Source organism: Lonchura striata, chromosome 12, assembly GCF_050655825.1.
Source record: "Lonchura striata isolate lonStrDom1 chromosome 12, ASM5065582v1, whole genome shotgun sequence".
NCBI classification, from domain to species: Eukaryota; Metazoa; Chordata; class Aves; order Passeriformes; family Estrildidae; genus Lonchura; species Lonchura striata.
The window spans coordinates 21,075,650-21,099,794 of record NC_140714.1 but is presented as its reverse complement, the minus strand read 5'-3'; the positions used below and the strand labels follow the sequence as shown (position 1 = coordinate 21,099,794).

General features: G+C 43.4%; 1 protein-coding gene and 1 long non-coding RNA gene across 4 annotated transcripts; both read left to right on the top strand.

The window, feature by feature from the left end:
- Nucleotides 1–882: 882 nt before the first annotated feature.
- Nucleotides 883–4,231, top strand: LOC146766314 (uncharacterized). The gene is made up of 3 exons (XR_014958196.1): nucleotides 883–1,617; nucleotides 3,120–3,270; nucleotides 3,603–4,231. It is a non-coding gene; the product is annotated as an uncharacterized LOC146766314 (long non-coding RNA).
- A 14-nt stretch (nucleotides 4,232–4,245) lies between these two features.
- On the top strand, nucleotides 4,246–23,907 carry LOC146766313 (nuclear pore membrane glycoprotein 210-like). Of its 3 annotated transcripts, none has more exons than XM_085590804.1 (11): nucleotides 4,246–4,619; nucleotides 5,798–5,866; nucleotides 6,161–6,267; nucleotides 7,272–7,412; nucleotides 8,548–8,685; nucleotides 11,358–13,748; nucleotides 14,651–14,872; nucleotides 16,085–16,258; nucleotides 17,231–17,800; nucleotides 19,945–21,095; nucleotides 21,231–23,907. In XM_085590804.1, the coding sequence occupies exons 1-6, from the start codon at nucleotides 4,469–4,471 to the stop codon at nucleotides 11,544–11,546; spliced, it is 795 nt and encodes a 264-aa protein (XP_085446930.1). In that variant the 5' UTR covers nucleotides 4,246–4,468; the 3' UTR covers nucleotides 11,547–13,748; nucleotides 14,651–14,872; nucleotides 16,085–16,258; nucleotides 17,231–17,800; nucleotides 19,945–21,095; nucleotides 21,231–23,907. The 3 variants fall into 3 exon arrangements, with proteins under 3 accessions (XP_085446930.1, XP_085446931.1, XP_085446928.1); XM_085590805.1 differs by having other exon boundaries at nucleotides 19,945–21,534; nucleotides 21,984–23,907; XM_085590802.1 differs by having other exon boundaries at nucleotides 19,945–23,907.
- Nucleotides 23,908–24,145: the final 238 nt, after the last annotated feature.

Here is a 24,145-nt window from a genome sequence, read left to right as displayed (position 1 = left end):
TGGTAGTCACATAACATTTGAATGGTGAGAGACACAGACTTTACCAGGAAAATCTTGCGAAGGCTGTGAGAAAGCTCAGAGAAAGAAGAAAAACAATTATCTTCATTTGCTGCATCTGTTGTTTGGCACATGTGGAATGTGCTATGGAGATTGTTTACCAAAGAGGGATTTCTTCATTGGACTCTGGTGATGGTGTTTTGATTTCATTTGGCCAACTGGAGCCACTGTGTGTTGGGCTGTCTCTAAGGGTTACGGGCTTTTCTTCAGTACAGTAGTAGCCTAATTTTTAGTATAGTGTAATATAGGACAGCTTAATAAAGCTTTTGTTCAGCCTTCTGCAAACATGGAGTCAATGCACGTCATTCCCTGTGGTGGGGGTCCACCACAATAGGTGTTGACGTATAACCCTTGCATGGGAGAGTTAGGAATGGAAAAGCTTATTGCTGGGGTGGCATGGGGGGACAACACCTGACCTTCAAATGCAGCTACAAGACATAAATTCCACCAATAAAGGGCAAAGAAGCGTTGACTGACAGACTTTGGGAGGGGCCAGGGGTGGCTGATGCACCCTCCAGGAATGTAAAAGGTGAAGCATCAATCTTGAAGATGGAGCAGCCACCTGGCAGGCAGCCATGGGGCAGGGAGCCTTCCCAGGCCTGTTCTTCCTTATTAGTCCTTCTCTTACGTTTTTGTAAATGTTTAATGAACATTTTAATTTTTTAAAGTGAGCAGTTGTTTCTCACAAAACCCATTCCTAAGGTGGGATGGTTGTGTTACTCCTGACAGGAATGGGCTCCCTGCAAGTGGAGAATTTTAAGGAGTTTCTCTGGATCATACCTGGTGAAGTTTTCTGTTTTTTTTTTCTTTTGAAGTGGAGTAGTCTAAAGAATTTTGCAAAAGAATGTTTTTGTGAACAGTCAGGTATCTGACAGGAGGTTCAGAGGTGATGTTTGAGACCAGCCACCTATTGCTCAATCTGTTTAACTACTACACAAACACTTCTGGGACACATCATTTAGGCTTACAAGAGTCAGTGCATTTGTGAATACATTGTTATTTAATAGGAGCAGAAAACTTCTGCTTTTTGTAGCATCAGAAAAAGAGCCATGATCTGATATGAATTCCACGCTTACAACAATCAAGTTTTGTGCACACACAACACTCCAAGCAAGGGAGTTTTAGAACAGCTACTGAAGGGAAATAACGTGTCAAGCTGCTGTAAAAGGTGGAATTAACTGTTTTGGTTACTGTGCCCATCCCACCTGTGTTTGTAAACTGTGAATGTCAGGTGAAGTATGGTAATATGGTGATATGTTAATAACAAAAAGTAAATTTGTTTTAGTCCTATGTGCAGTGCTGGATTTGTGGCTTGGTGTTGTGCAAATTCAAGGGTACTTCATGGTTCTTCTTGTAGGGATAAAATAGAGAAATTTCCCGGGGAAATAGGTCCTGGTTTATGTTCCAGGAAGACTCTATGCTTGTTCTCTATTTTTATTTTAATCTGGTTGTTTGATTTGTAGGAAACACTTTCAGCACTTTGGCAGGGTTGGTGTTTGACTGGACAGTGGTGAAGGACCCAGAGGCTGATTGCTTCTCAGATTCCCACAACGCTCTACGGTAAAGTAATTTCCTTTGGTCTCAAAAGTTGGTTCAGTCTGATGCATAAAAAATACTTCCCCACATCTAGGCAGTTTACTGAACTGGTGCCTAAAATTATAATGTTAAGGGTCAGTTGATTCAGTTTGGGTTTTTTTAACCTACTCAGCAGCCTGGGCACTTTGTTCTCTGTTTAATTTAACTGATAGTGTTAGTGAGCAGCTCTGATAGCTCTGATGCAATAATTAGAAATAAACAGATGCAGTCGTTGATCTTTCTGAAACATCTCATGCAGAAGGAAGATTTACCAGTAAAATTGTTATCTCAGGGTTTCAGCAGAGTTTTATTTTTCGCTTTTGAAGGAAAAAAAGTCACTTTCCATTTCAGAAAGGAGCTCTCTGAGCCTTAAGAGTTTCAGGTGTCAGTGGACACTTAGTTCTGGTGTTGAAATAGGAGGATTCCTTGTGGGGAAACCAGTTCTCCTACAGAGCAGAATGGTTAACAGCCAGCTTCCATCCTCAAACTGACACTCCAAATACGCTGCAGGTGGGATGGGGGGAGCCAGCAAGACTTTGCTCCTGGGCAAACACAAACTAATTTTTGCAGCCTTAGAGAAGCAGCGTTGGCTGGGGAAAGCCTGCTAAGCCCATAATACACCTGAAGCTGCAGGTACAAGTGAGAGCCAGAATGAATGGCTTAGTGGGACAGGATATCCCAAGTCCTGGTACATAAGCAGCTTTTTTTGTCAGTATAACTATTTGCTGATGTGGTTTTAACCAAACTAATATTGATATATACTCTACTGTTAGCACAACTATGATACCATAGAAATGTTCTACAGGTGGTACAGCTTTGCAAAATAAATCATAAATTGTCAGGAATATGTTAATATCCATAACTGTTCTCCAGATGGCTCCACTGGTTTTTCTCTGAACATGCACATGAAGCCAAGCAGATCATGTGCATGCAGAAGGTGACACCCTGTGAAACATGCTTCTCTTTCCAAAATTTCCTGTCATTTGCCCATTCATGGAAAATTCTTTCCCCCTCTTTTGCTCTTTTCACTGAAATTTCTAACAGTTACTACAGGTTTTCAGCTTGCAGACTATTTTCATAGTCATTTGTTAAATACGTCCTGGCTTCTTGAGGGAGGTCAGAGTTGCGTTCTGGCTTTGTTGAGCTATTGCTTTTATCAACATAAGCTTTGGGTCTTGCACATCAGTTCTTCTACAATACAGAGAGTTTTTGCAGTCTCACCTACTGAACAAACTGGAGGGATAATTGTAGACAACATGTGCAGTCTTGTGATAGCTCATCAGCAAGCTTCATACAAACTTATCTGTCACAGAAATTAGCTGCAGATACCTCAAAGAATGAGTAAAACTGGGATATCTGGTCCCAGGCAAGTATCTTAAATCGGCTTAAAAATGGAAGTGGCTGGGAGTAGATGCTGGTGATGTTTCTCTGTGGGTTTACAAAGGTTGGTTAACAATTTTCTGTTCATTTTGTGATTCACCTTTCAGTATTTTCAAGTTCTTAGAATCCACCTACATCTCACCTTCCTGTACATTGGAAATGGAAAAAGTCGCCAAGCAAGGAGATACCATTCTGGTGTCTGGAATGAAAACAGGGAGTTGTAAATTAAAGGCAAGACTTCAGGAAAGCATCTATAAGGTAAGATTTCTGAATGTCAGAGGGGAGGATGGATTTCTGAATGTATGAATGGGCATCTGTTTTTCTGTAGTCTCCAAAATGATCTTCATATCAACATGAATTTTTTCTTCATTCTTGCACTGTGTGCACAGAGCAGATCACTGTACCATTCACTGTCCCTTGCATTTTGTTGTGACAAAAGTCAAGATGAAACTAAAGAGCCAAATAATAAAAATAAAATGGCAGCAAATAATGTTTTTCACTTCCAGATTCTAAGTTCCTGCTTCATGGTCTGCTTCAAACAAATGAGCTCCTTTTAATGTGGTTACTTTTCTTTCCCCCTCTATCAACAGAATGTACAGCCTGCAGAAGTCAGATTGCTTATTTTGGAAAACATATTTTTAAATCCAACATACGACATTTATCTTCTGGTTGGAGCATCAATTCAGTACAGAGTTCAGAAACTGAGGCAAGGGAAGATCACAGGTTTATTCTATTCTTATTTATTTTTATTTTTTAATGTGTTGTGTGAATTTTTAACAGCTGAGAAATTTTTAATTGTGTTTAAGCTACTATGTTAATGTTTAATACTGTTTTCCTAAGGCACACAGTGATAGAGCTGTTTAGTTCTTTCCATCAAAAAAATTGTGACTCTTAAGAATATACTCTTGCAGATTTGTCAAGGATGTGGAGTCAGGGGTAACTTAAAATGAGAGCTAACACTGTCATTTTAGTTGCTGACAGTCACTAAGGAATTGACTGACTTTCTTGCTTAAATCAAATTTAGATTAGTAACTTCTCTAACAGAAAATGTTTTATTGGCAAATGGATTTGCTCCACAAAGTGAAGCCTTTATAAATGTGGGTTATCTGGCTTTATGCCCATTTCAAAATGCAGTGCCTTGAGTTTTCTCTCCATTTTTCCCTTTCAGCTATTTTTTTTTTCTTTTGAAGCTGGAAATCAGTTGAATGTTAGGTCGAAATACTGAGCTGACATTAGTTGAGAACTGCAGTTTCACAGACATTAAATTTTCCAAGAAACTGGTTTTGTGTGTGTGATGTGAGGGCAGAAGTGCTATTTTTACAAGCCACTAGAAATATTGATTTAATCTGTGCACTAGGCATCAGTAAAAAAGAATCAGCAATAATTAGCAGCAGATAGCCACTGCCACACCTGCTTTTATTGTTTCCTATGTTTTGTTTCACGTCCAGAAAGAGCAATGCCATCAGAGCAATACGAGCTGCAGCTCCAGAACAACATCCTCCATCCCAAGGGAGATCCCTCCCAGCCAGTTGCCAAGGTGGACCAGGCAACATCCACCGTGACTGCGTTGCAGCAGGGCCAAACCAAGCTCATCCTGGTGCACAAGAGTATCCTTCCTTGGGAATGCTTCTCCAGCCACCACTCTGTGGCAGGAGACAAGCTTTCCACCCTTGGCAACGCAGAAGGATCAAGTTATCCTCATTTGTATTGAGAGTCTGGAAATCAGGAGCTGTGGAAAGCAGCACTGCTGTGAATTCAGTCTCAGCACAGCTGTCTGATGCCTTGGAATGCTTTAACAAATTGAGTTGGTGTCTTGGTTCGACAAGACAGGAGTCTGTGAAAGAGGGCAAAGCCTCCTGTGCAATGGAGAAGGCAAACCCGCCCCCCCCCTCCCTCTGAATTACCAGGATCTTTAAATTAAAAGGCTCTCAGGCAAAGATATGGGAATGGGAGTAACAATTCTTTACTAGGAGAAAACTAGATAACAATTTAAAAAGGCAAATGCAATTGGTACAAACAAAAACTAGTGATAATGTCCACAACCTGAGGAGTCGGGGTGCTGGTAGTAGTCCGGTGGCAATGATAACTGCTCCTCTTGCAGTGGCTGATGTATTGCAGCTGCAGTGGTGATCTTTTGAAGGGTATAGTTTTCCTCTGAAGATCTGGTGGCAGTGGGGCCGGTCTTCCTCTGCGCCGGGGTTGCCTCCGAGCTCCGCCGCCGCCGCCTCCCTGTGCTCCGGCGGCTCCGCTGCGAGATCCCGCGAAGAGAGAGAGAGAGCTGCTTCTCTCCCCAAAAAGCTACTCCTTTAAACAATAATAGAGTGCTTGGCTTCCCTCTCTGGGTGGGACCCCTCACAATGGGATGGTGTTACATTTACCAGCCCAGCAGTGAGTCAGTCAATAGTGTATAAACAAACCATTGCCTCTACGGGGCAAACCATTGTCTTTGGGAGAGATAACAAAACCTGCCCAACCTTTCCACAGATGGCAAATAGAATACAAGCTTATCTTACAACCCAGGAGAGTTGGCAAAAGATCACTTAAATCACGTCTGTTCCCCTCAGTCACTGTAGAAATGTATGGGGCTTTATTTAATGTTTACATTACAGTCATTATATTCTCTAGTGAGATCTCTCCAAAGTGCTCGATGTCCTGCAGTGAAGTGGGGAGAACGTTTATTTGCAGTGCACACTTAGCTTTAGAATAGCCAAAGAGGCTTGAGGAGTCCCAGGAGAATGCTGATCTTGGCTCGTGCTGAGCCATGTGTTCCTTTGCTGAGCCGCAGGTATCCGCATGCAGGGGGTGTCCCGGCTGCCCAGCAGCACTGTCTGTGTGGTAGCTCCTGCATATTTGGGTTGGTAGTGCTGCAGTCTTCTGGCTGAATCATGCAAGTTCTGGCCTTGTCTCTGTGATTTTCATGCTGTATCTCCACGCTTCCATTCAGCGTTAGCTTTCACAGAAAAGGAATTTTATTCATAAAAGTAGCTCAATGTGAAATAGGTTTTACATACTTTCTTTTATCTCTGTAGTCAGCAGTTTAAAATAATGAGTGTTCATCTGCAGAGTGTGGGCAGCAGAAGCAAAATGCTTTTCTCCATTGGATTAAGAGGCTGCTGGTTTGTGCTGTTCAATATTTCCTGTTTTGCAGGATTTACAGTTCATCCAGGTGACAGATGGGTCCTGGAAACAGACAGACTTTATGAAATTACAGTTGACGTGTATGATAAATCAAGCAATAAGGTGTATTTATCTGATGTAAGTTGAAATGTTTAGATACTTTTTTTCTGTGACTGTCTCCTAAATCCTGACTTGCTTTGGAATTATTTGAGTGATTTCTTATTTACATTGAGACAGGACAGTGCAAAGCTTGTTGTTTCTTGCCTCTTCATTTTTTCCTTTGTTTTGTTGTTGTTACTTTATAAAAATAAAGCACTCTAGGTGATTCATGTGAAGTTATTGGAGTCTGAAGTGCTGTAGAAAAAAAATGGAAGTTGGGCAATGTCTTTTAGGTTGGATGGGGCTTGGAGCAACCTTAAATCACCCAGTGCCACCCCTGCCATGGGCAGGGACACCTTCCACTGTCCCAGGCTGCTCCCAGCCCCAGTGTCCAGCCTGGCCGTGGGCACTGCCAGGGATCCAGGGGCAGCCACAGCTGCTCTGGGCACCTGTGCCAGGGCCTGCCCACCCTCACAGGGAAGAGCTTCTTCCTTTATTCTATATACCAGGTACCAAATACACATAGTTCTTAAACTGCAGAGGGAACGAAATTAAAATAATTCAGTTGCAACAAGAATAAATTTATTGAATTACTGCTTTTGAGAGTATTTGATCTAGGGGAATATAATTTTATTTCCTCATAATTGCTTTTTGGGATACAGATCTGAGTTTGAGCTAGAGCTTAGTACTGTGCCTTTGGGACAGTATATTAATTTGTTCTTTTATGTTGAAGAAGGAAAAAATTAGAAAAATACTGTAAAATATGAATTACTTAGTGGTATAAATATAGGTACTTTCATGTTAAATTACATTTAGCATGAAATTTAAAAAGTAACTTTCTGCGGAGTTAATGTCTCTAAAGGTAAAATCTTACTGAAAGACTGAAACTTCCACAGGGAGAGTTCTAATCAGTTTCAGCAGCATGTCTTTGAACTGTGTGATTAAACATTTGCTTACTGACTTCTTGTTGTATGTTTAGGGCTTTCTGTCCCCCACTGATGTCAGTCACCTGTGGCAATTTCTATTTCATATTCTGGTTTTAGAAGATCCGAATTACTACAGAGCTGTCCGGAGAACACTTTGAGGTGCTGCAGTCCTCTCTGAATGGGTCCTGTCATTGTGTGAGGGCTGTAAAGGCAGGTCAGACCACGATTGATGCTGCACTCACATCAGTTGTTGACCGGGTGTGTCTGTGTGAAAACTCCTCTGCTTCACTGGTAGGCCTAAAAATAATTGAGCTGTGCAGTAGTGACTTCCTGGCAAAAGGAAACCTAAGAATGACATGGGTCTGAGCTGTCTTTGAACAGATTAAGAACCAAATTCTAAAATCCTTTCTTCATGAAAACTGCCAATTGAGTCAAAAGAGGATTTTCTTACATTAAAGACTGTGGGATTTTGCTCCCGAGCCTGTGGCAAACTCCTGTTAGGGCAGTGGTGCACAGCACTGATTTCTTTTCTTGTGGCAGATCCTTGTGCTGGGCAAGGGGCCTCTCACAGGCTGAGGGAATTTTACACTTTATTGTGGTAGGATCATCACTCATACCCTGACCTTGTTCTGCAGTCAGTTACATTGGGGAAGTTTGCTGTCAGTTGGGAAGTGCCCTTAAACTCTGGAATGACAATTTGCCAAATGTATCAGCCTGCACATTTCTCCAAATTACTATTCATTTACTTTCTGCTGGTTGGGCAGGCTGCTGAATGTATGGCTAACTAGGGCACGTGGTGTGGAAGTGAATTGCTTTTGCTTGAAAATTCAACACTTCAACCCATTTGCTGTAAAATCAATTTAGTGATTCCTTGGGCAGGATTTAGCAGCTCCTTCAATGTGATACACCTCAGTCATTTTGTGTGTCAGAGATGTTCTCTTCAGTGGAAGAGCATCCCTTGAGAGTTGTTTTTCCCTCAGAAATGCAGTAACAGTGTGTTGTGCCAGAGGGTTGTAGCACTGCAGTGACAGCAGAGCTCTGAAGGCCAATGTTTGGGAGGGAGGACTGAGCAAGGGCTCTTTCAGGCTGAATTTTGTACACAGTGGGATGAGCAAAGAGTAAATATAGGTGTTGAGCCTCCAGATTGGCTCTCCAAGTGAGGTCTCAAAATAGGAGCAATGAAAGAGTATCTTTTTTCTTGCCTTTTACATTAATGTGGGCACCTGGATCTTCAGGAGCTATTTGCTCACTGGGAGCTCTGCTCATAAGTGGTCCTAAATAGTTTTCCTTCCTCTGATGTGTTTGCAAGAACATGTCTGTACCTAAGGACTAAACATTAACTCTGGGAAGCTCTGTGATGCCATTTATAACACCGTGGTTTTGCACTTTGCAGGATGGAGGTGTTCACACCTTACCAGTTCCAGTGAGAAACCAGCAGGATGTGGAGATCCATGTTCCAATATTGCTTGTACCCAGCATTCTGATGTTTCCTTGGCAGGCAAAAGCAGGAGTCTACCAGTACACCATCCAGGTATGCCAAAGAAGTACCCAGCTGCAGGGTGTGTAACTCAGGCAGGCACACTGAGGCCTGACACCACTGAGCTAGGGCTGACTGTGGATACTTCAGGCACAGTGGCATCCAAAATGTAACTTGCAGGAACTTCATGGGACGTTAGTTACAGGAGTTGATATGCAGTTTTAAAAAAGCACCAAGAAACCAACAAACATAAAAACCCCACTGACTTGTACCTCTTGTCTTCCCTTCCTCTCTCCCTCATGCATGCACCACGCACCTGTGCCTGGAATGGTTTGGAATTCCAGGAGCATCCTACATGCAAAGATCCACAGCAATCATTAGAGGCTGCCCTTTGCTGGCAAGGATGGGAAATATGAATGGGAGTGTGAAGTGACTACAAAGAAGGGCATGACAAGATTAATTTGCAGCACTCTGCCAGCCTTGGACATCAGTATTCCTCACTGGCCACACACCTTGTGCTCCTAATACAAAGTTCCAGGGAGGCAAAGGCCACAGCTTATTTACAGAAGGGATGATTTCCATATTTACTAGGTGTGTCTTTGCTCCCAAGCTGTCAGTTATTCCTTTTGCTTCATGAAGCAAATGGTTTGTATGCCAGTATCCAGTATCTCCAGTCTAAGTAGGGAAAAGAAAGTTGTGCTTTCTCAGCCCAGACTCTTATCCCAGGCCAGTGATACCCAGACCCTGCACTCAGGTGTTGGATGCACAACTCCTACCTGTCCCTTTTAGCATAAAGTGGTGCTCAGTGTTGGATCTGTATTAAGTAAACTATAAGCAAATAGGCAGCAGGACACTTGGTGCCAGGCTCTCCTCCCAGGTAACAAGGGATAGGATGAGAGGAAACATCCTCATGTTTAGCTTTGATATTAGACAAATTTTTTTCACAGGAAGAGTTGTCAAGCCATGGCACACGCTGCCTAGGGCAGTGGTGGAGTCACGACCCCTGGAAGGGCTCAAAAATTATGGGGTGTGGGACCTGAAGACATGGTTCAGTGGTGGACTTGATAATCTCAGAGGTCTTTTAGAGCCTTACTGATTCAGTGACTCCATGGAGAGAATCAATCTCACAGGATTAAATTGCATTCTCCAGTGTGAGTCTAAGGGCAGCTACACTGAGTTAAGCCCTGCATAACTCGACCTGTCTGTTCTGTGGGATTGGTTTGGTTTACTTCATGCTATTCCTGACCACACCAGCAGAGTGTGGCAAAAATTCTTAGTACTAAGTCTGCATTTGCAGTACTTCATAATTCTGCTGGAATTTTCCCAGTAAAGGAAAGGAAATGTGGTTTTGTTTCCTACGTCTTTCACAGTTCTATTGTCACCTTATCTTGCAAATATAATGAAGTATTTCACTAGAGAACATTCCTTCATGGTACTGCAATAATTGTCTTACTTTACTCTGATGTTCTTCTATAAAAACATAGAAACTTTTTTCTCCCAAGATTTAAATTTTGCTGAAACTGAGACCTTTCTTCTGGTCTATAGATTCCACAAGACACGTGGTCGACAGCATACACACAGCTCAACTGTTCCTGCCTCTCCATCAGAGTTTGCCTCCCACTGCATAGCTTCAGTCAGGCTATTTCAAATGGGTGAATAAAGTTTTTCTGAAAATAAATTGAAAGGGATTTTTGGATCTAGCCAAATTCTGTTGATAGCTGAAGTAACTTGCTCCAGATGGTACCAGAATGCCTGGCAGGTTTTCCTTTGGCAGCTGTCTGGTTTGTTGGGGGTTGCTTTGTTCATCTTTGTGCCAATGAGATGGTTTCTGTTGCCTTCCTTCGGCGCAGGCATGAGAGGTGCAGAGCAGCTGTGCGAGGTGGGCACGTGGAGGTTCCTGGGGAGGGCACTGCTCCCAGGTAGCAGTGTGGAGCTCCTGCCAGGCTCTGGCTAATGGTGAAGCTGCATGGGAAGCTGCTTTACCCTTCCTCTCTCTCCTCAGTGCATACTGACTGTCAGAGACAGAAAGCGTAGTGACGTGTCTGGGGTTTATGGCAGGGACCTGAGACTTCATAGTCATTAAGACTATGCTTATCCCCCTGTTTCAACTGAAACACCTTTACAAATATGCTGAGCCCTTGGATTCTTTCAGCCTTTCTCACCACATCCCACGCATCTCCTGTAACACACCTCTGCCTGTTTATTTGTCTGTGTCCTTCTGTAATCAGATTGTGCATGTGCTCTGAGAAAGGAAGATGGGAAGATGGGAAATGACCCTCCTCTTAATTTTATTTTTTTTTCTCTTTCCCTGGTAAAAATTACTAGCTAAGCTCCTGTATAATTTAGACTTGTTTGTTTTCCACACTGTCCCTCTAGAGAAGATTTATCACCTTGTTCATTTTTAATTATGAAATTGGTTAAAGGAAATGCTGAGGAAGTAAAAGAAATTAAAACAATATACATTTTAAAATAGCTCCAGTGTTCACCTGTGTTTTACTCTGATGGAACTTTTGACATTTGTTTTGGTGTGTGAAAGAAGCCAAAATTAAAATGAAAGGTAGAAATCTTCTCATCTCTCTATTGCTTTTTAAGTTCTGAGGTGTTATTTTTTTTGTATGTCCTATTCTCAGTGCACTCCTGGTTTTCACGCAAGATATCCAAAGCTGTGGAATGTGAAAACCATGTACTTGATTAAATGTTTGAAAGATTTTCCCTCTGTATTTCAGGCTCAGGGTGGAAGTGGCAACTTCAGCTGGTCCTCTTCTAACCAGGCAGTAGCCACAGTGACAGTCACAGGAGTGATGAGCACGGGGAGTGATGCTGGGCTCAGCATTATTCGGGCGTTCAACGTGCAGAATCCGCTGCTTTATGGCAAAATGAAGGCAAGAGATTCATTGTTCAGTGCTTGTTCTTGAATGTGGCTTTTGGAAACAGCAAAGGCACTGAGAATGCCATAGGCAATCCCCTTCCACTTCCTGCCCTGTGGCAGGTTAAGTGATTCCTTTCAGTTTGTGCTTTAGGGAATCCAGCACTGTCCAGTGCATTAACCTGACTCCCATTTTTGCCCCTTCCTGATTTCCTTGGCAAGCCTTTTTCCCTGTTGGAAGTTTTAAGTGCAAGAATGAAATGGTAATTAACTCCTGGCCTGGCCATCCAGGCAGACAAGCCAAACTAGAAATTCATTCTGTAGGGTGATAGGTGGGTGCTCTCCCTTGATACAAAAGGGTGACAGTTGTTACCAGGATGTACAAGGAAATTTCTGTCTGGAGAAGAACCTGAGCTGAGCACTGTGCTGCAGACGGGCTGCAAATACCCGAGCTGGCCAAGAAAAAACAGTACTTTAGGAAAATTAGGAGAAAATGGCAATAAAAAACATAGCTCCCAAGAGGGATTTTGTGGTGTCTCTTCAGACCATCCCCTGTTCTTAGGTCATGGTGGTCAGTGTATGTGGCTTGGAGCGAGGAGAATGCAGGAACAGTACATATGGTGGCCCAAAGGGAGGGGTGTGACATGAATTAAAATCTGTTCAGAATTTAGCTTACACACTCACTCTGAAATAATTCTCTGAACAGCCTTAGATGCTGCTTTTTAGCAGTGCAACAGTTACCAGCTGGAGACACAGGGAGGAAGATTTTTTCAGCTCAAACTTCTTATCCTCAAACATGAGTCAAAGTCTGAAGACAGAAAGAAACCTTCAGACCATGTGAGCTTTCAGAGCAGTGTATTGCACAATCTGAATAGGTTATTTTTGAATGCTTTTTTTTCCTGTGTTAGGAGCTGCCTTCTGTGTGAACAGCTCTTCAGAGTTCTGTTTACTGACCTCAGTGAGTCAGTTTTTAGTAGTAGTAGTTTTAGGAGTAGTTAATCCACACAGATTACATCTTTAATTCTGTCCCATATAGTTTGGTATCCTGAAGCCAGTTGCAGAAGATTAAGTAGTTAAGATCCTGCAAATAAAAGCTGTGATTGCTGTGAAATCTCTGGTCTGAGGTAGGTTCTTTAATGGATGCTAAACCTCTCCCAGCTGGTGATGATAGCCCCTGGAGATAGCACACAGCAGTCCACACTTCAAAGTCTGCAAAGCAGAGGAGAGAATGACAGGAGCAGCAGTAAAAGGGAAGCTCACCAAGCTGCTGTGGGCTTGGGCTGGCGTGGAGCAGAGCAGTGACCCAGCCTGTCCCTGTTCCGTCCCTGGCAGGTGTCCGTGAGCGAGCCCAGCGCCATGGAGTTCACTTCCTGCCAGGTGGAGGCACACGTGGGGCAGGTGCTGGAGCTGCCCCTGAGGATCAGTGGCCGGACCAGCGTGGACAGGGGCGAGCTGGTCCCCCTGAGCGACTGCTCACAGCTGGAGCTGGGGGTGGAGCTGGAGAACCCTGGCGTGTTCAGCCCACTTGAAGGTGCTTTAACTCCCTCCCTGGTTTGGAAGTTAAATTGGTGACAGGTCACACCTCTCCCAAGTCACACTTCTCCCTTAAATCACTGATTCATAGTTCTGTACAGTATCCCCACAGAACTGCCAACCTCAGAGGGGAGGGGGTCCGAATAGTTTTATTTTGAGGATATATTTGCTTTCTTATGCAGAATGGTTTGAGTTGGAGAGACTTAAAAGTTCTTCCAGTCCCACCCTCTGCAATGGGCAAGGACACATTTCACCTGTCCCAGGCTGCTCCAAGCCTTGTCCAGCCTGGCCTTGGGCACTTTCAGGGATCCAGGGGTAGCCACAGCTTCTCTGGGCACCCTGTGCCAGAGCCCTACCACTCTCTCAGCCAAGAATTCTTTCCCAGTATCCTGTCTAAACCTTTTCTCTTTCAGTTTGAGGCCATTCTCCCTTGTCCTGTCCCTACATGTCCTTGTAAAAAGTTCTCTCCATCTTTCAGGTAGGCTGCCTTCAAACAGCTGTGTGGAATTTGATGACCATGCCTGGGCATTTCTTTCCAAATAAGCTCTTGTATATTTTTAATTTATCTGACAGGAAGACTTAAGCCAGCTGCTGATTTTTGCAGTGGGGTGAGACTGAAGGCTGAATTTCAGGGTACACCAGGCTGGTGGTTGTGTACACCCACGGGCACGTGCGCGTCAATGCCAGCATCGCCATCGCCGCTTATCTCCCGCTGAGAGTGAGTCTGCTTCCTCTGCTCCTGGAGAGATCCAGGATCCAGCACTGAAGCACCTTTACATGACAGGGAGCAGGTTATGCAAGGAATAGGTTTGAAAAACTGAGGTGGGTGGGTTTACATTCCACCACTGGCTGGTTCAGTGAAGAAGATAAGAAAGAAGCTGAGTGCAGGGTCAACAGATGGAAATACAGAAGAGGCTGCTTTGTTGTCTCATCTGCAGAAGCCTAGCACTGACTGCAGGCTGAAGTCTGAGTATTTCACCATAGCTTTCCCTCAATATGGAAAAAATGTTAGTGCAAATACTGCGGATTTGTGTTTATAATGAATGTAATGTGATATTGTGAAACACAAACTGGAAAGGTTTTTGTGCACTAAATGTCAGGTTAACTGCTGTGGTGGTGAACAGCACAGGCTGTCCCAGAGATGCACATCAGTGCAGAATTTGTTAGACAAGTGTGAAGTAAAACTTGTGTAGGAGAATAACTACATACACTGAATTGTTCTGGAGAGAGCACTGGCAAGTGAAAGTACAATTTGACGTAATTTCATCCATTTTAAATAGTTCTTTGAAAGTATAGCAGAATACTATCTCTCTGTGCTCAGAAGAATATATTAAGGGTCTCCGTTTTGCTGTAATTCTTCATGAGAGAGATGTGATTAAAAGGCAGCTAAAACTTGTCTTTGGATCTGTTGCTTCCTTTGAATCTAATCCAGCTGGACAGAATCCTTGTGGATTTTAGTGCAGCTCTGTTTTTCGCTAAGTGTGCTGACAAACCACTGCATGGGAGAAATCACAGCCTTATCCAAGTATAGCTGTTCCATTCAGAAGGAGGTTTATTTTGCAGAGCACAACCAAACAGTGTAAATAGATGATTAATTTTCAATTAATTAATTGCTTACAGGCTACCGATCCACCATCAGTTGCTTTAGTGACTTTGGGTTCCTCCAAGGATGTGTTGTTTGAAGGAGGACCCAGGCCATGGGTCCAAGAACCTTCCAAGTTCTTCAGGAAGGTTGCTGCTGAGGATGCAGAAAGCATTGCCTCCTCTTTACTTGAACGTGCCACACCTCGAAACAGCAACCAGCACTGGGTTAGGGTGCTGTGCAGGAGCCTGGGAGAGCAGGTGAGTGCCAGAAGGGCTTGCTGTTGCCCTCCATCAGGTGCTGAGAACTGGCTCCAGACACATTTATAGTGCCATATGCCTGTTATGTAGCTAGATGCTTTTATAATGAGCCAGTAAAGAACTTGGGTAAGTACATTGTTTATGCATTTTGATGCAGATTTTAGAGTGAGCATTTCACAGCATTACATTAAAAAGTGGTTTATGATGGGTTTATTGCAGTATAAACCCAAGTTGTGGAAGCCTTGTGTTGTGGGATGCATTGAACATCCTAATGAGTGCAGGTTCAGTTTGCATGAACAGGATCAGAGCAGAAGGTTACTGAGCAGGCTGACTCCCCTGCCTTACCTGCTCCTCTTAACTGTGTTACCTTCCAGTGTAATTCTGTTTATTCTAACAAATGGCAGCCCCAGGAATTGACTGCTCTACTCTCTGTGCAGCCTTGGTGAGCGTGGCTGTGCTCATTTTCCACTTGGTTTTGTTCTCTCCAACATACAGAAGTGATTTCTCCTGCTTTACTCACCCCCCTCAGCCCATGGAGCTTTTAGCTTCAATATAGTGTTCTTCTGCAATTCTGCAAGGCTTAAGCATTTTGGTTGGGCTGCCAAGTTCCACTGATTTCCTCACTTTGCAAAGTGGAGCTGTTTCTGTCAGTGCAGATTCCAAAGGAACAGGCCTTGCTGTTGGTGTGCAGCTCTGTGCAAGGCTGGCTGTCCCCAGCACATCACCCCTGCATGGCTCTGCCCAGCACCAGTGCGTGGGGGCATGGGGCAGGTGACCAGAGCTGCCTCAGCCTTCTCTGCTTTTAGATCCACTTCACTTTGCTGAAGGCTAGAAAAGGAGTGTAAAATAAAATATAAGGTGTTTTTAAACACACTGAAGTGACTATAAATGTTGCCTTTGAGCTGTTCTGTTCTCACTCTGCAAGAACACCTGCTGTTTCCTTTCTCAGTTACATGAGATTTGTTGTTTGAATCAAATTTGATAGTAATGAACATGAACACCGAGGAAAGAGTTCCCAGGAACAGTACTTTCATAGTGATAAAGAATTGTTCTTGAGATGTGCTCCCTCTTTTACATCTTCCTGTGTCTTAATAGTGCTGTAAATCTCCAAGCACTGTATTTTTGCTTTTCATTCTGATATCACAGTGTAACTGAGACCTGTGGAAATACAATGTGCCTGAACTAAACTCTTTCCTCATTTGCTGTTTTCAGGTTATTGCCTTAACAGTTGGGAACAGCCCCACAGTCACCAACCCTTTCCCAGTGGTTGAGCCTGCTGTGGTGAAGCTCATCTGTGCTCTCCCTTCCCGGCTGGCTTTGATTCCTGTTTATGGCAGCCCTCAGCTTGCTCTCTCCAGCCCTTTGCTCCAGCAGAGCAAGCAACTGGTAAGCCTGGGAAGTGTCAGGAGAAGAAGGTGTTCTTAGAGCAGAAAACTCAGTGTTTGGAGCTCCATGTGTGAAACATCGCAGCTGCTGCAAGAGGAGCAGTAACTGTGCAGTGCTGTGGCCACACTGTGCCCTTGGGGGCCCTGCACAGAGCAGGCTGGGGGAGTCCTGCAGTAAATGGACAAGAGAAACGTGTCGATTATCAGGCATAAGGAACTTTGCTATTCTGTTTTTCTTGCTAACAGGTATTGTCACATGTTGGCTGCTGAGTAAGCCACATTTGGTTGTGTTAATATTCCCTGGCAAATGTAAAAGTCATCCTCCTTCCCTAAAATGAATCATTTTAAAGAGCTTCTACATAATAACAAGAGGAGATGGAGACTTTTGTGTATTGTTAGCCACCTCAGAGCTCACCTGCTTTTCTGGCTCCATTATGTGTCAGCTTACCTTGGTGCACTGCTGTTGCTAATGTATTTCACCAGAATTGCAACACCAGAATTTTGAGCTTTAACAAACAGCAGTGTTTGTAATCATTTATTTGAATTTTAAAAACAATTTCCTTGAGCTGTGGTTCAATTTTGTTGTTGTTGGTTTGGGGATTTGTTTTTTTCTTATGGTAATTCACTGTCTAAAAAGCCCCAAAGCCATGCTCCAGTAAAACCCCCTTAGAGTTCAGAGATTCACAGAATGCTCTGAGTTGGAAGGGACCCAAAGGGATCATGGAGTCCAACTCTAAATGGCCCATACAGGACTTGAACCTACCTGGTGTAAGCAGCACTATGCTCTGACCAGCTGAGATAATCTCAGGGCTGTTGGAGAACAGCTGAATGCCTTGCACTGATGGCTCCTTTTAATGAACATTCCTTATGCGTTGATGTTGTAACAAACCTCATGGAATTCAGCATATGTTTTTTTAAATGATTAAAAAATCCTGTTGTATTGGTTCAGTTCAAAATATTCCTTCTTTTTCAGGTTCCTGTTTCCAATTACCACAATCCAGTGCTGGAGTTGGCTGCCTATGACCAGCAAGGCAGGAAATTTGATAACTTCAGCTCCCTTAGTATTGTGTGGGAATCCACAAATAAGGCCATTGCTCGTATTGAGGCGGAGCTGCCAATGGAGCTGACTCTGAAGGAGGAGGGCAATGATCAGAAGAAAATGCAGGGTATGAGTGGGCTGAAATGAGCATTTCTTTGTTTGAAGGTCCGGATTAAATCTGTTTGGCAGTGTCTGATCTTGATTAAAGAAATTACTGTAATCTGCAGTCATACTTCAGTTTAACATCAGTGTGCATGTTTTAGTGTGTGCTATTAAAGAGAGGAGAATAAAGGAACTAAGTCCAATGTCTAGAACCTGTCTTGAGGGAGAAAGTTCTTGTCTGATGAGAATGAGCCTAGAGGAGCTGGATGTATTTCTCATCTTTGCTGCATTCTAGGCTTACAAACTGTGGTAGCTGACCGTGAGTTTGGAACTGCTGCCATCTCTGCCACTGCCACTGGATTCCAGCAGCCCCACCTGAAGGCAGCCAGAGCCCAAACAGCGGTAACAGTACCTGGGGGGATTTGCCATTTCCCTGTGGTCAATGCTCAGTGTTCTGGTGGCTTTATTTCCCCCACACACAGTACTGTACAAATCAGGCAGCGCCCTGGTGCAGTCTGGTTCATTCTGCAGCGGTTTGATACTGGTTCATGGTTTTCCTGCTTTCCTCTGCACTAGGTGCTGCTATCCAAATCAAATTTGTCCAAATTCTTGGAAGTTTTTTAACCATCTGAGCAAGGGCATTACAGAGAAGTGTTTCAGTTGGTTTTGTTTCAGTTTAGGGTTTTTTAATGAATCTCTGCTGCTTGTCCTTCACTAAAGCAGCCATGTGCTTCATGCAGCTGTCACTGGGGAAAGCAAATGAATTATTGCCCCTGCAGAGCTGGGTGGGAAAGTTCTGCATGAGCAAAGCAAAAGCTGACTGATTCCTCATATGGACCATGTGTTATTCTGGGCTCTGACTGATGCTCTGTTTTTTTTTTTTTCTTTCTGATGCCAGCCATAAGCCCAGGCTCTCATTTTACAAGTCATTAGCCATTCCCTGAAATACTTAGTGTGTTGATACTCAGGCTAGGGAAGAAAAACAGTAAAAGGTGATGATGATGAGCAAAGGGGGCAGGTGTAAACAGCTGGCAGTTTTCTGTGTATGTCACTTTTGTAAGCTGAATATAAGGGCAGGTTTCAGCCTGTGGAATAACCTGACATGTGCAATAACTGACTCTTAAAATATTCTGCTTCCTAACTGGAATTTCTGTTTAATCTTGTTAGCAAGATTTAAGTGGATTTGAACTATATGCAGTACCTTGAAAACATACTTGAGGCAAAAAGTTGAATATGCACTGAGAGGTTACAGGGTTTAACTCAAAGCAGGTAGCAGATGGGCACCAGTAATGTGAAATACTCTGTGGGCCAGGTTCCTCTCAGCTTGGCCCAGGTGTGGCATCTGCTTAGTAAATTCTTTGAGAGGTGATCTTTTTTGCCACTTGGTTCTTGACTTTTCTGTGAGGTTTCCACTCTTCTCATGTTGGGAAAGCATGGTGCAGATGTATTTCCCCTGAAGCATTTGACTATGGCTTAATGAGAATTACTGCAGAGACACAGTTACTTTGCTGCTGAAGTTATTTGAGATATTTGGTTGTGTTTTTTTTTTTTTCTCTCTCTTAGAAATCGAGCTGTAATATGGATACTTGATGTTCTACAATCATTTTGTAGTTCACTGTGCTCTGCTTTGTTAAGCCAGTATTATATATTCTTTCTTACTTTTTGAAATAATTAGTAAAGAGACTGCAGTAAACTTTGCCTTGAGTTCAGAGAACACTGGCATATTCTTAAGTTTTATTCTCTGTGTTTAAATTTAGGAGGACTCTGTAGATGCCAGTCCTGCTGCAATTTGTGGGCTCATGAATGAGTTGTTTTTTTTAAATGAGGTGACGTGGGTGCATTTTTCAAGTACATCAGCAATGGGCTGCTCTGCTCTGCTTTCAAACCTGCCCATTCTCCTTTCTTGCAGCCAAAAACACAAATAGAAATCTAGTAGATGGGATATTAAGATGCCTTGACTGTTGTTCCATGTTTAAGTGGAACACCCTATTATGCCATTAGGGAAAGATCACATCCTTTCTACATCAAGGAGATAATTCTACTAATGAGGTGAAATGGGTACAGAGTACTGACTTCCTCTAGAAATCTTTTCCTTTTCTGAGCTAATGTTGTTATGAGTGAGTGATTAAAGCTGCATTTGTTCCAGTATTCATGTACTTACATTTAAGGAAGAATTTCTTTTGGTGGCCTGCTAAGAAGCATGAAAAGATGAGTTAGAGCTAGAACACCTTGTGCATGTTCCTTATCATTCTGTATGAACTTGGGCCGTGGCTCAGAGTTAATACCCTGTCTGTGCTTGTCAGACATCATTCACTGATCCTGCAGTGCTGGGCCCTGGTCCTCTGCCTGTGCCAAGGGTGCAGAACAGAGCAGCCCTGAGGATGCCCTTCCCTGTGCTGACTGACTGAGCCCTCTGGATCTTGTGGGCATCTCATCCCTCAGCCTGTGCTCTGAGCTTTGGTTGCCTGCCTTAAACATCCTCCCTGCACACACAGGACTCTGCAGTGTTGTGCCTCTTTCTGTAACTGCTACCATTGTTCTTGCAGCACGAGGCTGTGCTCCCAGGGCCTGCCACCATTGAACTGGTGCTTGTGGAAGATGTGAAAGTGAGCCCCACTGGGCTCTCCATCTACAACCACCCTGACAGCCAGGTGAGGAGTTACTCTGCTGCTTTCCAGCTGCAGGGAGGAAAACATCACACATTACTGATGCTTGAGATGCTGCTCAGCAACCAGGACGGCAGCTCCGTGCTGAGAATCTTTGGTGCCAGGGAAATCCTGGATAGCCTGGAGGTGAGGGCATTCCCAGGGAGTGTCTCAGCACAGCTGAGAGCATTCTGAGCTGTCACATGCAGCTTTCTAATGCGAGGCACTCCCTGCCATCTTCACCGTGTCAAGGTTTATTCCTGAGATGATTTGGAAATGCTCATCTTGGAATGCTGATTATTCCTCATTTTTCACTTTTCACAGGATCCCAGAATGCTTTGGGTTGGCAGGACCCTGAAGCTCATCCTGTTCCAATGCATTGCCATGGGATGCCACTCACTCACTGGGTTGCTCAGGAGCCCATCCAGCCTGGCCTCGGGTTTTGGGCTCGTGCAGGTGTGGCAGGCTCACCTGGGCATACAGCCTGGCATGTGTGAGCCAGCTCACGGGTCAGGAAGCCAAAACCTGCTTTACCCCTGTGGGGAAGTCTTGCCCAAGTAAGTGTGTGACTGACTGCCCATAGCTCACACAGCCCATTGAGGCTCTGTGGGTTTTGGCTGTGTGGGGTTAGCCCAGACCTGTGGACGGGGCAGGTGAGAGGCAATAGGCAGGGGGAAATGCTGCAGGTGTCACTGTACGGGTGCACCTGACTCCTCTGGAGGGGTGAATTGCTCAGTGTTTCTGAGGAATCGCCCATTGCTGGCAGCTGGCCTGGAAGAGGGAGCTGTGCTGTGCCGTGCCAGCAGTCTGTTCCAGGTTGGATGTTCCCTGTGCAGGTGAAATGTGAGTCCCCAGCCGTGAAGGTGCTGGAGAAGGAGAAGTCCTATGGGCTGCCCAGTGATGTGGTGTACACTGTGAGCCTGGCTGATCCCAGAGTTACCAGCCAGGGCTCCCTGTCCACCAGTGTGACTGTCTCCAGTCCCATGACAGACCAGTCCATCACCATCCCAGTGACAGTGATCTGACTGACAGAACCACTGCACCCGTGAGATGTAAGTTTAGATCTGCACTCCGTATGCCAGCAGGAACCTTTAATTTCTCTGATGTTTATGAGGTTAACTCTTAAAGCAGGTTGGAGAAGATGCTCCTTTTAACTCAATATTGCCTCCTCCTAATCAATTCTGCAGATGAAGCCAATCTCTTCCAGCGGTTTGGTGAGTCTTACCAGGTGATGATCTTCACGCTTTTTGCACTCTTAGCAGGGACAGCTGTAATGATCATAGGTAAGAGAAGGAAAGATTGCACAAGAATTTTTCTCCATAGCTTCTTACAGTGCGTTAGCTGTAAGATAAAAAGGAATGATTGCCATGCAAAATTATTTTGGTTTGTTTTTCAATTGTCTTGTGGCCTACCATGCATTTTTCTCACCGAATGAACAGCACAATCAGCCAGTATTCCACCCAAGGACAAGTCTTCAGCACACACCTAACAGTAAGCAGCTGTCACCCAGTTAGAAGGGAATTAATTGATTAGTCTGGCCATTGCTCTGGAATTGAATGTAGGAAGGTCTGTAATCAAGAGTGGCAATGAAAAATAATTCACATTCTTACAGATGTGTTGAAGTTACAGTGAGCTGCAGGCATGGTTGTACACACAGGTGATGCTTCAGGTAAAATAAGGCAAATTCAAGTGAATGTCACTTGCTGAGGGGAAATGTACTGTGCTCCCCTCAGACTTAAGTCCTGAACGGGAAGACCCACAAATTCTGATACTTGCAGGGTACCTTTCCAAGAGGCACTGAGCTAAAGGGATGATTTCACTTGGAATGGATCATCAGGTTCATTGCCAGTGTCTGGCAGATGCTCAAGAGCAGTTGTTTGCTCCTTCTCCCACCATTCATTCCCAAGCCTGAGTGTTGTCTTCTCCTTCCCCTGTTTCAGGTTCCATCGGGTCACCTGCACATTCCTTCAGCTCCCAGGCCTCCAGCAGGCAGAGCAGCCCCTCGGCCAGGCTCTGGAGCACGGGTTACGCCTCTCAGTAGGGGCAGCACGGCTTCTCCTCGTGGCAAATCAAAACAAATGTACAGCTCAGTGCCTTAGCAAGCTCAGCAACTTCAGCAGTTGGGATGTAATTCAGGTTTGCTCTGGAATATTACTAGGACCTGAATTTATTTACTTTTTTTACTATTTAGGGCTCTGAGTTTATTTTTGTTTTTTATGTCAGTGCTTCAATTCTCAAAAGCTTGTTCTATCTTTTGTTTTTTGCTGCCTGCACAAAAAGCAATGTTTAGGCTAGTCTGGCTTTCTTGGATTCTTCAAGCAACTAGAAGTTATATCTAAGTTAGACCAATAACAGTTTTTTATTTACTTTTTATAAAAATAAGATTTATTTCTAATGTACTTTTTTTAAAAAGGGGAAATTAGAAAAACAGGTGAAATATGAACCAAAAATGTTGAAGGATTGTTTATTTTGAAGAACTGTTTTTTATTTTGTGTTCCAAAAACTCAGGATTGTATTGCACTGATAAGTGTTCTTTGTTTAGCCTTACACTGGGATTCACCAGCACAATATGCTGGTTTAGCATGAGAAATGCTGGAACAACTGTGAATAATAAAATGTTTTTTTACAACAATGATTGGAAAAGGAATAAAAAAAAAGAAAACCAGAACTTAGTGTGAGTTGCTTTGGGTACAACTGCAGTATTCCTTGGTACTGTTAACACTTTTCTGAATTGGGACTGTGAAAGCATGTGCCTTTTAAGTGCACCCTTCTTCTGGTAGGAATCTTTTCTTTTGAGGATATAATCACATCCCAGTCACTTTTCTTTGTGAGCAGGGTTTTGCAGCTATCAGATAAGGGTTTTGTTTACATATATCAGGCATCCCAGTTTTAACTGTGAATAATATTCTGGCTCTCTGAACTTTGCCAAGGACCATAACAAAAGTGAAATAACAAAATACTTTGTGTGCAGAACTATGCAGGCAAATAGATGAATGGAATGCAAACCCAGTGCATGTCATGGAGTTTTGGTTTCACACAGTGTTATAAACAAAAGGATTGTTACATGAAATTGTATTGAGTCTTGTTTAACTTACTGGCTAATTTTGGAAAAATTCTGCCTTAACTGCTAGTACTACTAAAAAAGGTCAGTTTGGATGTAGATAATCAGTTGAATCTGTATTAAAGCTTTTTTAGACTTCTTTATTTTGAATTTTCTTGTGGTGCGGTTGTTCAGAGTCTAGCACTGGACTATATTATTTAAATCTGTATTATTTAATAAAGCTTTTAAAGATTCCTTCATGTTGCTGTTGAAGAATTTTTTGCAGTTTGGCTGTTTAGAATGTAGCATTGGGCTGTTGTTTGAACTTCACTTCCTACAGCCCCTCAGTGTTTGCAATCACAATTTTCCAATCTTAATTTTCTCTCTGTTGGCAATGTAATGTTTTGAAATACTTTGACAATTCTTCCACTAGCATTTGTTGTCAGAGATTTCTTCCAGTTTTCACAAAGCATCTTCAATTCCTGATGAAATCAGTGATGACTGTAGAAGCAGCTGCTCATTTTCTAGGTTTGTTCAAACTTACCATTTTGTTCATTTGGGTTTTAAAAGAAAGATGTGATCTTTTTTCCACTTGAATCACTTGAATTCAGCAAGAAACCAGTGGGCTGTGAATATCTCAGTGCTCCTGTGATAAACTCTTCAGAAATGATTAAAGGAGAGATTTTGCTCTCCTGTTGTTTCTCTTTCCCATTCAGCAATCTGGCACTGAATGTTCTGAAAAACAAACTGCTCCAAGTGATGGGAGTACTTTGGCAAATGCTTGCTGTTTATTTCATTTCTTTAGGAAAAGTTGCAGTGTCCTGTTCAGGAAAAAAAAGGTATGAAGTAGGGAGCTGGTATGGCTCAGGAGCCAACCTCCTGCAAGCAACAGCCAGGCTTTGGCTCGAGGAGCTCACCTCACCTGTGGGGCCATTCCTGGGGCTGGGGGGATTTGGGGATATAAATTTTTCTCAGCAGGTTGCTGCCAATGTGAAGATTTTTTTATTATTATTTAATAAACTGAGATTTGCATTTAATGCTGATTTCCCTCCCTGTTCACTT

Excerpts from the sequence above, each read along its gene's own strand:
- LOC146766313 (XM_085590804.1), top strand. The coding sequence starts at position 4,469 with ATGCCATCAGAGCAATACGAGCTGCAGCTCCAGAACAACATCCTCCAT. Across the intron at positions 6,268-7,271 it reads ATAAGGTGTATTTATCTGAT|AAGATCCGAATTACTACAGA; the intron begins GTAAGTTGAAAT and ends TTCTGGTTTTAG. Across the intron at positions 8,686-11,357 it reads TCTACCAGTACACCATCCAG|GCTCAGGGTGGAAGTGGCAA; the intron begins GTATGCCAAAGA and ends TCTGTATTTCAG.